This window comes from Leiobunum rupestre, chromosome 3 (genome assembly GCF_980474605.1).
Source record: "Leiobunum rupestre chromosome 3, qqLeiRupe1.1.hap1, whole genome shotgun sequence".
Lineage (NCBI taxonomy): Eukaryota > Metazoa > Arthropoda > Arachnida > Opiliones > Sclerosomatidae > Leiobunum > Leiobunum rupestre.
Window position 1 is genome coordinate 20,760,313 of NC_143386.1, and position 15,356 is coordinate 20,775,668.

The 15,356-nt window shown below is 37.8% G+C and overlaps 1 protein-coding gene across 1 annotated transcript in view; it reads left to right on the forward strand.

Annotated features, from left to right (window-relative positions):
- Nucleotides 1-11,178, forward strand: part of Mmp1 (Matrix metalloproteinase 1) — a 32,632-nt gene extending 21,454 nt beyond the window's left edge. The window contains exons 4-10 of the mRNA XM_090167908.1: nucleotides 2,542-2,645; nucleotides 3,845-4,049; nucleotides 6,051-6,209; nucleotides 6,739-6,897; nucleotides 7,924-8,060; nucleotides 8,581-8,904; nucleotides 10,049-11,178. Of these exons, the coding sequence (XP_090024034.1) occupies nucleotides 2,542-2,645; nucleotides 3,845-4,049; nucleotides 6,051-6,209; nucleotides 6,739-6,897; nucleotides 7,924-8,060; nucleotides 8,581-8,904; nucleotides 10,049-10,423 (1,463 nt within the window). The 3' untranslated portion in view covers nucleotides 10,424-11,178. The remainder of the gene's footprint in view (nucleotides 1-2,541; nucleotides 2,646-3,844; nucleotides 4,050-6,050; nucleotides 6,210-6,738; nucleotides 6,898-7,923; nucleotides 8,061-8,580; nucleotides 8,905-10,048) is intronic.
- The last annotated feature ends 4,178 nt before the right edge of the window (nucleotides 11,179-15,356 follow it).

The following is a 15,356-nucleotide window of genomic DNA, read 5'->3' on the forward strand; positions in this document are numbered from 1 at the left end:
TTTTTGTTAATGGGTATTAAAAATATTTGTTAACCGGCCGCATAAATAAATTCAAAGTCCCATGAAACTTTTGACTTAAAAACATGGATCTGGCGCGCATAATCAAACTATAGGATAATTTTTAATAAAACTTTCGAGGCAATTTAGAGAGCTGGGGAGCTGTCTATAGTAACAACCCCAAATATTTCCCATAGAAAATTTTAGCTAACGTCAATAAAAACCAAGGTAGGGGTATCTATATTCAACCTGTATGACTATAAAGAATAAATTATACGTCTATCTTTATGGCGAAGAGGGAAGTTTTCGAGTCGAAATTTTAAATTATTCAAGGCCAAAAATCAGTGAATTTAAACAAAAAATATTATTTCCATTGTTCTCCTTTGAACGAATAAAACCAACCAAATCCTTCGCTTAAATTCTAAACTATAAAAACACGGATTAAGACAATTAAACTTGACCGTTTTATAAATGAAACAAAAAAGACCTTTTTTTAAAATTAATGCTGCTAAATATATACCGTAGGTAAAATTCAATCAATGTCACTATATACACTAGGTAAACTTTAATTTCCAAAGAAATAAAATTGGATTGTTTCACAAAACCTCGCCATTCAATTGGAAATCGGATTTTTTAAGGGTGGTTAACGGGAAGTCATATATTTCAAGGGCACAAATAAAAAAGGAAAAGTTGTTTGTTCATATTTTGAGAATAAACGATTCCTCCTTTATTATTCGAGCGGAATTATCAGCTGTTTCTGATTATCCCCTTTTCACTTTTCTATTTAGTCAGATCGCATTTCCTATATAACACCAAAAAAGTATTTACTTTTACTTACGGAGAATGACCATGTTGTGAGGATGCGCGGGCATCATATGGTAAAAAGAGAGGGACGAAGGAATGACGTCACCCGCGTGCACTTCAATGCCGTCGGATGACGTCAGTTGTAGGGAACCAATGAGATTTGATTTCTTGTAGGGGGAAGGGGCTTACTGTTGGAGCGTGAGGGGGATTGGCAGCAACGCTAAAACTCGTCTCACTAAGTCATTCACCACAAGTATTAATAAATAAATTCAGGATAATACTATTTATCTAAGAAAATAAAAGAATTTGGCAAAGTGTGTTTGCTTATTTTGTATACAGAATTCGTGATCAGTTTTTTTACAGAATCGTTGCCCTTAACCGAGATAGAGAACACTTCGAATTTTATCGCATCGCGACAAGTTTTACCAGATATCGGATTACTGGCGTCATAAATATTAAACATTCAGATGAATAACATTCACACTTAACTAGAAAATACGTTTTAATTCTCCAAAATGGTTATTACCACTACAAACTCAACACAATTTTATATCAATACTAATACCCTACCAGCAGAGTCATTCGGCGGAATACGCAAAAACGAAGACACATTAAGTTAATACTAAAGCTCGCGCTGCTGGCACGGACTACTTCACGCGGCGTCAGAGTCCCCATGGTTACAGACGAGATTCGGAGCACCCTAGTAGTTGTTAGTTAAGGTTTCGGGAGAGGGCGCTGCGGTCGCTCAAAATTGAAGAAAAGCAACCTTTATACGTTAACCACCTATTATTTCTGCACTTGGAATTAAGTTTATCATCGTCGATAGGCTTATGCTATGTAAATAAAATGTTTCAGGAAATTACTATAGAGCGTTCTATAAAATCGGTGTGGTGTGCTTTCCCCCTTTTGAGCTCGAAAGAGGTGAAGCTTTGGCCGTATAGAGTGTTGTCGTCTGAAACCCTGCGACGTCACCATTGTAATTTGCCTATTGATAAAAAACGGTAACTGTCATGGCGGCCACTATTAACACTACAGCTGTGACGTTACAAGTTTTCAAAATCGTATGAGTCGACAACACTCTATTTTCGTGTGAGAGAAAAATATTTATCTGGTAAACCCGTAAGAAATTGAGAGCAGTCGATTTTTAGGAGTAGCGTAGTTGCTAGCCTAGGCTTCACTAATTTCCGGCTTTCCGCGCCGTTTTTCTTATTTTAAACGATTCTTGTAATAAATGTATGAAGGCAAATAAGCAAAATACTAGTCCCAGATCCACGGGTTTAAAAATAAACTTAGATCATGAAAATATTCTTAACCCCAAACATACTTCAACACCAGTCCTAGGGTCCCTCCTACAACTTCTAAAATGTACGTCTCTAAAATATGCATATAAAGACACGACATAATCTGAATTATCTTAAACCAAAGAATAACAAAAGTTGTTAGTCCTGCTGAACTAGCTCTATAGTCTGTATGAAAAGTTTGGCCGGTTTTGGGCCAATTTTATAGAACGCTCTATTAAAAAATCTATGACATGTAAATTTTAGAATTCGATCGCGCCATCTGTTGCAATTATTGTTAAGCTAACTGTTGGTTTCACTGTACGTAATTTTTAAATCGGTTTAATTTAAAAATTCTTATTTTCAAATCTTGGCAAATGTAGCATCAAGGCCACACGTACTATTTTGTTTGCGCGTAAATCATTGAGAAACGTGTGTGAGTCAATTCTTTGCGTAATTTCAGGGAGCAAGTGGAGAGTTACCGAGCTCACGTACAAAATCAGCAAGTACCCCAGCAGGATAAAGGAACAAGTCAAAGTGGACAAAGAAATCGCGCGTGCCTTCAAAGTAAGTCTTTGATTACGATTTAGTTGAGACAGTAGTTCATCAAGATTCTCAACAGCGCCGTCTATCGCGGGTACATAGAAGCTGCTGAACCAATTCGGAAATCAATTATGGAGTTGATTAATTATGAAAATAATTTAATAAAACGTATTTACTTTCAAGACTTAAATATTTTCAGTATAATTATTTATTTAAAATTATCTCTACTCCAGTTAATAAATAGGTAACATAGATGGCGCTCCCGGGCAATAACTATACAAGAGTAGGGATTTTTAAGCAAGTTCAATCTATGGGCGCCATTAAAAAGCTTTAGTAATCCAACCTCCTAATATTGAATAACCATGATAGCAGTATTTATCATAGCAGATGACTAACTGCCTACGAGCTCCGTCATGTAAATTGTATATTTCGAAGCGCCATCTTTTGCAATTCATGTTCAACTAAAATGTACTTAAAGATAAACCCTTTACCATGGCGCTACTTATCTTTCAAAGGCGAAACTAAATTAGTTCGAAAAAACGTATGGCAACAAATGAGTAAAATTGTAACACCAACTTAGATAAGATGGCGCTACACAACACTAGGTGGCTTCCCCGCTTCTATTCAATAACGGTGAGCAACGAATTCTACGTGGCACGTTCCAATTAAGACGTGACATGTAGCGTGCGTTGCGCGCCGTTATTAAATTAAAGCGAAAAAGCCCCCTAGTGTTGTGTAACGCCATCTTCAGCTTATTCGGTGTAAAAATCTTCCTTATTAAAATTAGGATAAATATATGAAATACATTAAGGAGCCGGGACTAGTTGCGTAGTCTTGTAATCCCAAGCGTCTGGGAGGCAGAAAAAGTAGACGGCCTTGTGAGGACGACCACCAATCCCCCAACGGGTGATTGTCATGCTTCCGCCACGGGCATCCCGTCCCTATCCCCAAGTATCCCCCCGTTGGCGTGGCCTTTACACATATCTCACCCCTGATTAATCGCATAGCGGTTAGTGGACTAAGTTGTCCCATCTACTCTCCTGCTCTGAGCGTTTCATCAGAACCAAGTTTTAGCGACAAAACACCGGGATCCCCCTTTTATACGTTTTTTCAATGACGTCAAGCATCGGCAGTTTGATATGCGTCGTTCACTTATCTTGATGACCTCCTGGTTAGGCCCAAATGAAAATTAACTTAATCTTACAACGATTTCGTACGTACAGGTTTGGAGTGATATGACGCCGTTGAACTTTGTCGCCAAGAAGTCCGGTCGCGTTCACATTGACATTCGATTCGAGTCCGGCGAACACGGCGACGGAGACCCTTTCGATGGACCTAGTCACACCTTAGCTCACGCTTTCTTCCCACAATATGGCGGAGACGTTCATTTCGACGATGAAGAGAAGTGGACCATTAATTCGTACAAAGGTCAGTGTTTTTAAGCCACTTCAAATATTAACACGCATTAATTATACTGCCGTGATTTGCACAAAGGCATTAACGACCAAAACTTAATTTTAAGAAAAACTCAGTTTTGTTGCTTTTTTTTATCAATGAAAAACTTTACCTCGGATTTTTCTGGAAAATATCCTATCCAGTAGTATTTTTTCTGCTCTTTTTAAATTTATAGTTCCTGATGGAAAATAGCGGTTCATTTATTCTGCTTTTTAAGTTAAATTCCGATGTGCATGGTTTTTTTTTGGTTATATATTTTCACAAAAGCATTAACGCTTTTGCGCAGATTATTTAAAGGTAATCTCATATTACTTAAATTATTAGCACAAAAGCATTTAATGCTTTTTAGCAGACGATATCGATAGCACGTGTACCAAATACACAATCGCTGATTGGATAAACCCATAAAATGCTTTTGTGATAAGTAAAGGATGGCGCTTAATGCCTATTTGCGAAGTATTTCCGTGAAAGTACCGAAATAATGCTTTTGTGACAAGCGTATATCTTTTACCCTAAGAGGGCTAGAAACCAACTGATTTCAGATTCAGAATCAGCACCACCAACTTACCCAAATAAAACTAAAACATAAAAATGTAAAAAATGCTCGTTAAAGCCTTTGTGCAAATCACGGCAGTATAATTAAAAATGAGCTATGTGAAAATTAAGAATTCCAAATTGAGGCATGACCTCGAAATAAAATCTGAAAGATTTGATTTTTAGTAATCTTTTAGATTTTAGGATGCTCTCGGATGTTGGACGAATAAAGCGCGCATATATTTCGCGGAAGGGTGTGAAGTTAAGCTCCGTGAGTGGTTGTTTCGTAGTTGGGTTCATATTCGACTGACGACCTCTGTATACGGGAAATAGAACTAAAACTAATAGGGGAATAGTTAACTCTGATGAATTCAAAGGGCGCAAGGCTAAACTAGCCCCGACGTATAGGGCTGGACAGTAACCTCCTGGTAGCCACTCATGTAGCCAAACTCCTCACCGCTTCGCTCTCCTGTATTCCTGATATATTTCCCTAAGGTTTCACCATGAATCTATTTAACCCATGAATATCCAACTCTATCATTAGCCACGGTATACTCTGAGGGAACGTGGGGCGGAGCCTATTTTCGCGCCATACGAGTGATTTACTCTTTAAGCCAATAAGAACGAATTAGGAAATGATGTCATTTTAGCGCCAGATAGTTTACGAGAGCTCGGAGAGCAGAATAGCCGCGAAATGACTTCTCAGGTACGGTTCACGTTATTTTGTTCAAAATAAGCTTTACAGTTATAATTCTTTCTAGTATAAAAATATAAATTAAAAAGGAATGTTACTCCGATATTTTGAAAGCAATCTTACGCTATCGAGTGTCTGTGAGATTTATAACAATTTAAACATACAAACTATCTCTGAAAAGCTAAGCCTCGGTGAAACTTTGGAAGAAAACCTGAGTAAATTTTTGCCATATTATTATTAAATAATAAATGCTCTGTTATCATTTTATTCTAATAAAATCTATTCTAATAATAATATGAAATAGATCTATTTATTTAAATAGATTAATGATAAGAACTGCAAAAAGGAAACATAACCATAACGCGTCATTTTAGGAACTAACGCTTCGACTGCTTATAAATAACAGCTGACACAGCTGAGTTCTACTTCGACTCCGTCACTATAAATTGGCTCCGCCCCACGCGTCGCCAGAGGTGACCTAGGGTATTCCAGTTGAATATTCATGGGTTAAATAGATTCATGGTTTCACGTAATGAGTTGTCCCGTATATGTTTTCGCAGCCATCTTGTAAAATGGCGGCTAAAAAGCATAAAAAATTCCATATTAATTTATATTAAACACGCAATCGATTTCTAAGTATATTCCACGTAAATAATATTTGTATAAAAACTAAATTAACCCCGTTTACATTTCATGTCAACTAGCTAGCATTAAACTTTATTGTAACAGAATAAATTCTTCGGCAGGTACCAATCTGTTTATGGTTGCGGCTCACGAAATCGGCCACTCTTTGGGTCTCTCTCACTCCGACGTCAAAACCTCTTTAATGGCCCCCTTCTACATGGGATACGACCCGAACTTTAAATTGGACGAAGACGACATCTCCGGAATTAGAGCTCTCTACGGTAAGCCATTACCAGAAATTTACATAACTCTTACTTGACAACTATCCCGCTAGATTGTAAAATTGAAACATGAACCTTCAACGGCTCGATTCACCATATCGAAAATGCGTACACAAATATATTAACTTACTAATAAACTCAGTTTTCCCTTTGGCACGTATTTCTTTCAAAACGTGTTTTTTAAAAATCAGCGCAGCCTGCAATCTAGGAGCAACAAACACAGCACCCCACACAAGGAGAACGCAACCCGTCAAAAGTCGTGCATTTTAGCAACTGCTGCCGTCGGATGGGGAAAATTCGGAAATTGTATTCCCCTTTTCAGTAAAAGATGCAGCGTAAAGACTCGTCCAATTAAATTTGTACACAACACTGCGTTAGCATGTTTAAAGGCTAGCTGTGTTCTCCTGGTGTGGGGTGCTGTGTTTGTTACTCCTAGCTGCAATGGTACATGTTTCAAATGAATAACCTTAGCATTATAGAGAGATATATATATATTACTAACTTTAAATTAATTAATTGCTATGTTTAGGTGCCAGATCTAACACCGACAAGAAGCCAGAAGAAGACAAGCCAGGTCTCACTCCACGAAGGCGGCCCACAGACACTGGCGACGCCCCTGACTTGTGCCAATCGCCAGAAATTGACGCTGTCACGAGAACAGCCGATGGAAACACATACGTCTTCAAGGGTAAGCCAACACAATTTTTCTGTTATAATTTTTAATCCCTGGCGTAGTACTTATTCGTTAAAAATAATGAACCTGATTACTAATTTCGAAATGATTTCCACGGATTCATCACAACTTTTCGGTAATTTTCAGTCATTACCTTCAGTTAATCCCATTATTTAGTTAAAGCGCCACAGAATCATTTGAAAAATTCGACATAAACTATATTTAACATCTAGTATATTGTGCCAAGAGTTACCGCGATTAATGTTAAAATGACCTTTACATAGAGCCAACCCTAATGCAGTAACCAGTGATAGAAAAAACGGCTTCCAATTAAGGGTTGGATTTTAGTTAATCTAACTTCACCAGGGAACAGTTGTTATTATTAAACAGAGATGTGCAATCCAAAAAATGGTTAATAAATATTCGACCACCAAAGCTGTACGATAAAGATTTTTTTTAAATTAAACTATTATAGTTACGTCTAAACTTACAATTTTACGAGAAGTCAGATAATTGACGCATTCACATATTGCCAACAGGAAAATATTCAAAAAGGGGCGAAATCCACCCGAGGTACCTTCCTATTTAATAATGTTTGAGGTAGATGGCGACACTATAAAGTTTATGAAAAATAATTTTTTTTAAAATGTTATTAATTAATTACTAAATTATAGTACTTTATTATATATATAATTTTTGTTATTTAAATTAACAATTAATTTTAACAGTAGTTAACACTCTTCGCCATAGATGTCACTATAATACGATTTTAAACTATCCAATCAGGGAAGAGAATTTTGTATTTTAAATCTCGACAAAACCGTTCTTCACTAAAACTGAAAACTTTCAACCAATCGTTGAAAATCAAAATTATGACGTAATGTTGCTATCAGAGCGCCATCTACTAACAAATAACGCCATCACCAAGTTACCTCGGATGAATTTTACCCCTTTAAAGTCGTCTTGGCCCGTTATAAATTGTAAATCGATCTATACCCTCTCCAAAAACCGTTAGTTAAAAATGGTCACTTCTCTTTCCAGGCAAATATTACTGGAGAATTATGACTGACGGAATTGCGGATGGATATCCTCGATCAATTCAAGAAGACTGGGGTAACTTGCCAGCCAATATCGACGCTGCTTTAACTTGGTCCGATGGAAAAACCTTTTTCTTCAAGGTAATTTTGAGTGATATTTTCAAAAGGAAATAGAAAGAGAAATGGTCTTGAACTAGGAACGGCTAGGGCATCGAGTTATTTAGGGGGAATAATTTTTCCAGATTTCCCTTCCATCCCCCATACCTGTTTTAGGCTATTTACGAGTATTTTATCATAACCTGTACTCCGTCGCTATAGAAAGTAGTTTGCTTTTTTTGAGGCGTTGATCTTTCAAAAACTTACTTGTTACAATTTCTTAAATAAATAGTTATTTCCTTCTATTGCTAAAATATATAAATTTTAAATGAGAGTAATCAAAGTAGATAGAAATTGCTCATTAGGAATTATAAAATAGAATAATACAACAATTTGCAGCTATTCTATGGTCACTTTGAGTGACATGTTTTAGACCTCAATTAAAACATTAGATAGAATTCGCGAGATCTATCTAACACTTTCTTCCTATATGTACTTTTGATATTACGCTTACGTGGGCCAACTGAATTCAGTCTCTAACCAAAGTATGGTTTGTCCGAAACAGGGTGATAAGTACTGGAGGTACACGAACATGAAGGGCGACTCGGGATACCCGAAGGACATCAGCGTCGGCTTCAAAGGAATCCCGACCAACCTGGACGCCGCACTGCTCTGGAGTGGAAATGGCAAGACATACTTCTTCAAGGGCGACAAATACTGGCGATTCGACAGTCGATCGGACAACCCAGTCAGCGACCGATACCCGAAACAAATCTCCGGATGGGAAGGACTACCCAACAATCTGGACGCCGTCTTCCAGTGGGAAAATGGACGCACCTATTTCTTCAAGGGGAAAAATTACTATCGATTCAATGACAACGAATTTATGGTGAGTGACATTGCGTGTTTAAGAGCCGTTTTCACCTTTCACCACCACATGTTGAACGACAATGACAAGAATACTTTGGGAGAATTACTTCGCTAAGACGACCCGCGACCACCACTCGCATGAGAGGGAAGGAATTAAAACCTTGCACTTTAACTCGCGACCGAAACGAGTCTAGGGGGCGCAACGGCATTAGCTTTTACGAGGTAGCGTCTATGATCTAGTGTCTGCTACAGAAAAATTAAAATGTCATAAAAGATGTAAAAATTATATAAAAAAGCAATTGTCATTATAAGCTTCGTGCGTAGTTTAAACTTTGGTCAGAAGTATCGCCGCCTACCGACTGAGTTTTAATTCGAATGTGTGAAAGCTGTCTGCTCATTCAAAATTATTTCGATATAAAAGTCGAACGTTTCATTTAAAGAACATTCATATTCAAAAGTCGTCTGCTATATCTTCCAACATTAAGTTGACATGTATTAAGGTAGATGGCGCTACCTTTTCTAAGCTCGAAGCCTATTTATAAAGTCCAATGTACCAATAACGATGGGGAAAAACTAATAGCGTCTGCTTTGGCCGCAACCTATCTAGGTTTCAATGGCGAAACTTAGGGGTCGTAGCGTTCGCTTTGCGTCGTAAATACCGTCGAAAATAGCACGAAAATGATGGTCCAAATTATATTTAAAAATGGGAATCACGATGCATGAAATATGGAACTTTATTCCTATTTTATGAAAAAACAAACAAAATTGGATTAAAACTGAATATGTCTTAATTCCAGTTGGATAAAAATTTGAATATTCGATCAAGTCAATTTCGTAAGGGATGTTTTAGGGGACCAATTAGACAGACCGCGAAGGGGATTTGTAGAAACGCTAAAAATAGTCTCGTTCTCCTTAAGTATAAATAAATTATTTATTATATTATTTACATATATGTGTAGTGACGTCATAAAAACGCCACCAGTTTACTATGACGACGAGGCCTAATGTCTTTATTCTAGTTCACAAAAAAGTGTGTTTATTCTTAAAGACGGCGCCAGTAAACATTTAACTCGCGGAAGATAAGGAACTGACTCTTTTATACATACGCTAAAAACTAGGTATTAATTGAACGACATCTAACTGAATGAAAATCTCTTAAACAGGTGGAAAAGACATCCAGCAACCCTTATCCCAGATCCACCGCCGTCTGGTGGTTTGACTGCAAGTCGATGTCCGCTGGGAAAAGTGGCCTCGAGGAAGGCTATCGCCCAACAATTAACATCGGCGTCGGAGGACCTCAAAACGAAGATTCCATGACGGAATCCAGCACTAGAGAAAGCGTTCCGGATGAGGACGATCGATTGGGCATTGACGGAGACGACGTCATGGATTCCAAAAGCAACGACGAAGACAGTCCGCTGGACCCTAAGGCGGTCACCCAAAACAGAGATTCCAATCACGCTATCCATAATGTACCGGCTCTTCTAGTACTCCTAGCTTTTAGCATCATCTCTCAATTTCATCGTGTGATCTCGTAGATAAATATGGAAACATCGAATGCAATGGTTTCGAAACGGAAAAGACTAATTTATTCGCGCTTGTCACCTAAATCGACTAACCAAACTGCAAAAAAAACACGTGAACTACAATTTGGTGTCAAGTCCTTTGGCTGAGACCACGAGTTCTTTTTAAAAAAAAACTTAGACTCTAAAGACTGATATAGTTAATTCGACTAATAATGGTTGGTTGTAGTTCGGTGGTTACTTGAAAACCAATGTATATACGCTTTGATATATCGATTCGTGTAGGAATGAATAGGAGTTGACGTTGATTGTAAGAATATTTCAAGTCTTCCAGGTGCCTCGTGGAGTTTTGTACAAAGCGTTTCGTACAGTTTTGTTGATGCGGGACGTCACAACGGTATACTGGTATTTAGAAAGACTTTGTATATTTGGCTATCGTCTATACTATGTTTACGCAATCAGAAATGGAATAGTCATAGGCCTGAGTCTGCCTTTGCCGGTTTTAGTTTTGAGAGTGTATTTGAACACAGAGTAGTGAAATGAGTGAATGAAAATCTGAAACTACAAGTTTGTTTTAAAAGACAGCTTACATTTTGTTCTCCGCAGACGTAGAGTTATTAGAATACTCTCTCCTCAATTTCTGTAAATTTTTTAAAGTGCCTTATTGTAGTAAATTAGAAAACAATTGTATGTACCGTCTCCTACCGTTTTGTACAATAGCGATTCTATACAATTGTGTTATTCTGTTTTAAATAAAAGTAGAAAATGTTTGTATTTATGTTTATTGTTTAAACATTTATAAAGATACCCATAGTTTTGCAAGGTTATTCAAATTGTAGAAGGTTAGATTATTACGCTATAAACCTTATATAACCCGTACCCGTAACAATTTATAGTCAGACTTTCTTCCCCCACCTAGATGAAGAACAGGCTTCCCGCCAGCAATAGGCACAAGTAGGCACGTGCCTACGTTGAAAAATTGTAGGCCTACTTTGGGGGCCTCCAAATTTCGTGAAATTTTACATTTGGGCATTCTAAAAATGCTTATTTTGAAAGCACCTTTCTTCTTCAATTTCAAGAGGGCTAGAAAGAATGTCCGTGACTCCAGATTTTCCCCTGGAAAAACGTGATCTTTTGAAGGAGTCGTGCCATTTGTGGACAAATCAAATTTTGTGCCCTTTGCGGACAAATTTACGGTGGACTGGAGATAAGTGCCATTTCCGGACAAAATAAATATTAAAACTATATTTAAAAACCAAGATAATCTTTATTTATTGAATATAGATACAATCTATTTATTCAAGTTTCTGTACGAAAGCCAATGTTCTTAAACATTTTTTAATGTCACCGGATTTTATTAATTCTTCAAGGATATTGGTAATCCTTTTATCCAGTTTCATCCACTTTAATTTTCGTCGCTTTACTTCCAATTTTAGCTCTTTACGTTGGATATGAATGTCACTTTCTTCAGCTAGTTCTCCGAGACATTTGATAAGTCTGTAGGCGTTGGGATGAGCTTTTGCCACTATATCGTTCAATTTTTTGTTCCACCCTTCGACGGAATTATTTGTTCTATGAAGCAATCCATGGCAGTTCCATATTTCAGGTGTTATTGTTGGGTTTTCAAGCCACTGACTCACAAAGTAGTTGTAAAACTCAACTAACTTTGGGAGGTGTGGAGTGTCCTCCTGTAGTGTGAGCCATACATCAATCACTCTTTCTAATGGAATATGAACTAATGCCGCAAACATTCTCAGGTGCATTCGGATATCTTCATTTAGATTATAATCAGTTACCAATCCCAAATTTTGTACCTTCCGCCAAAGACTCTGTTTGAAATGGAAGTTGAAGCCCGAGATTCTTGTATTTGGAAAGATCTTTTTAGTACTATAATGACCGAGTCCTCAAAGTCTAATTTGATCATGCTTGGATTCCAATTGCTTAGGGTTGTTGTGAGTAAATTGAAAAACCTTTCGTAAGTGTTCAGTTTCTTATTCGGTAGTAATCCGATGACCACAGGCACAACGTTGGTTTCTTCAATGGAACTTCCAATGTCGACGTGAATACTATATATCTGTGTGGATTGTTTGCTCCAGCTTGTGAAAGTTCCATCCATGAACAGTGGCGGCGCCAGGATATTACTATGGGTAGGCTAGGTGGGGTGGCGGAGTGGTTAGCACTTTCACCTCGCAGCAAGAGGAGCCGGGTTCGATCCCAGCTTGTGGCACTGGGTGAAAACTTGGAATAACTCCTTCTGCATTGAGTTTGCAAGTTCTCTCCCCACTCGTTTAAGGGGCTTTCCCCCGAGATCTTCGGTTTCCCCTTCCATAAAACCTTGTTAAGGTTAACGGTAATAGTTAGTGTAGGGAGCTATTGGCTCGATCTCGTGGCATGCAGGGCTTGCCACCACCCTCCTACGCATTGTAACCCGGCCACCTGAATGGCTTCAAAAGTCGCTCGATGACTTAGGCCTAAGGTGGTGCCTTGGGTATTAGCCTAGCTGATTATTATTATTATTATTAATTCTTTAATTTGCCACCCCCCCCCCCCTTTACATACACTAACTAAACAAAACCGGTTTATTTTTCATAATTTACAGAAGAAATGTACATGAATGTACTCGGTAGTTATTTTTTTTAGTCGATGAGCATAACAATGCACATATGGGCAACATCCTCCAACAGCATTCTCCATTTTCACTTACAATTGTTGCAAAAACACTTGCCAGTTGCTACGCTTTATTTTATCTTTATTTTGGAAATTGGGACTCGAGAGTCGGAAAACCGCGCAATTTATCATCTGTCTAACGATGCAACACTTTTTGAAGTAGCTAGTTTAGCAACTACAACGAATCAAGGCTGCGTTTGAACAAATATTAGAAATCACTGTTCAATGTTCGCCACTTAAAAACAGCAGGCTTTTAATTCGGATTTTAATATTTCTAGTTTCGCAAATCATTTTAGGGGGCTGTTCGGGGCCCCTTCATCTAGATTTGGGGCCCCTACAAGTGAAATAAAAGTAGGCTGTAGCCTGCGTAGCCTACCCTTGGCGCCGCCACTGTCCATGAAGCAATGACGATACATTCTCGTGGATTCTTTGCCTATTTTAGTCGAAAAAGCCATAATTCTCTCCTCAGTGCCGTCATCAAACAGTAAGAAACTGGATCCGTCTTCTAATAGGAGTAGATTGGGAGGAATTGCTATTTCTTCGGCTTGTTTTGGATCATTAGGGATAACATTGGTCTCTCTACGATTTCTATGTAGTCCACTTTTAACTGATGAAAGCATTGGAATTTCTGTTACTAGCTCCAAATCTCTATCGTATAAATTCTTCATTTATTCACGATATAAATATGATATTGGCTGATCACTTTCTCGAGCTCTCTTCCTCGCATTACTTAAGTGTTTCTTCACTTCCGATTTGGCTACATCAGGCTTACATTTGTGCTGCGAAACGCTTAACAATTTCTGATCTGAGGTTTTCATACGACCGTTACAACCTTGACTTTTGTCGTTAATATAACTCCAGCTAACCGACTGGTCTTTATTAATTCTATGTCTCCGATACTGATAACCATCCAGAATTGCTAAGAGCTTTTTTTAGTGGTCTCTACTATTTCCATGATTACACTAAACATTGAAAGCGAAGAAAATTTATATATATACATAAAATCGCTTAAAAAATTAAAAAACCTATACAATTATCTTCATATAAAAAAGTCGAAACTTGAATAAAAGAGATTATTATTATAAAAAATAGCATGTTTCAAATAAAATTATTAGATATATTAGGTCAAAATAACATGTCCGCAAATGACACCTCTGATATATGACAATTTGTTATTTTCAATTTATTGTCCGCAAATGGCATGTCCGCAAATGGCATTAACCCCTTTTGAATCGACTGATAAGAATCGGTGACGGAGGGGGAAATACGTCATGCTTGGCAGCCAAGTGCACCGGACACCTGTCTGTTTGCCTTCGTGTCAGCTAGGAACAAAAAGCACAGCACCCCACAAAAGGAGAACACAACCCGTCAAAACTCATCGATGTTCTTGTGTACAGTTTTCATTGGTTAGACGCTTTACCGCCTGCTGCCATCGGAAGGAGTAGTAGTAAACTAAATATGAACACTTTTTTCCAAGATGGCCGCCAAGATGGCCGCCAAAACAACCCCCCCCCCAAAATATTTTCCAAAAATTTTTGTCCTTGGAAAAATCGAAAAACATATTTTTGTTTTCAATCTCAAATTTCACCTTGAAGATGATCTTTGACCTCGACGCCTGACAAGAGTAACTAAAACTTAGCGCTTTTATTTCCAAGATGGCCGCCAAGATGGCCACCAAAACAACCCCCCCATAACACCCCCAAAATATTTTCAAAAAATTTTTGTCCTTGGAAAAAAATCAACATAATATTTTAATTTCAATCTCAAATTTCACCTTGAAGATGATCCTTGACCTCGACGCCTGACACCTGTCCACAACCACTAAGCCTCGGTCTATCACCCCAACAAGTTTGGTCACGATCGGACAAGGTCGAACCGAGATATGGTTGGTAATATGTGACCCCCACGATTACGTCAACTTATTTACTTTTGGTGTCATTTTTTTCGTTTTTTCGTTTTTTCGCCGTTTAAAATGCTAATTAGTTATTTGCGAGATGGGGAAACGAATTCGCTTTATATCCTTGGCAACTTTTGGCCACAGCCAATCACGTGATATCCAACTTACCCCTGTTGAAAATTAAACTTTATTTACTTTTTGGAAATAAATAAATATACAATCAATACATAGTTTGCATCCCTACGTCATCAATGACGCAGTTCCAAGTATAGATATAAGAACCAAGAATAAATATTTAATTTGAGCTAGAATGAACTATGCCTCCATTTTGCCGGTGTAGATTTCTTAGTAAAACGGGAGGGTTAACAGTTTCAATCGTCTGTT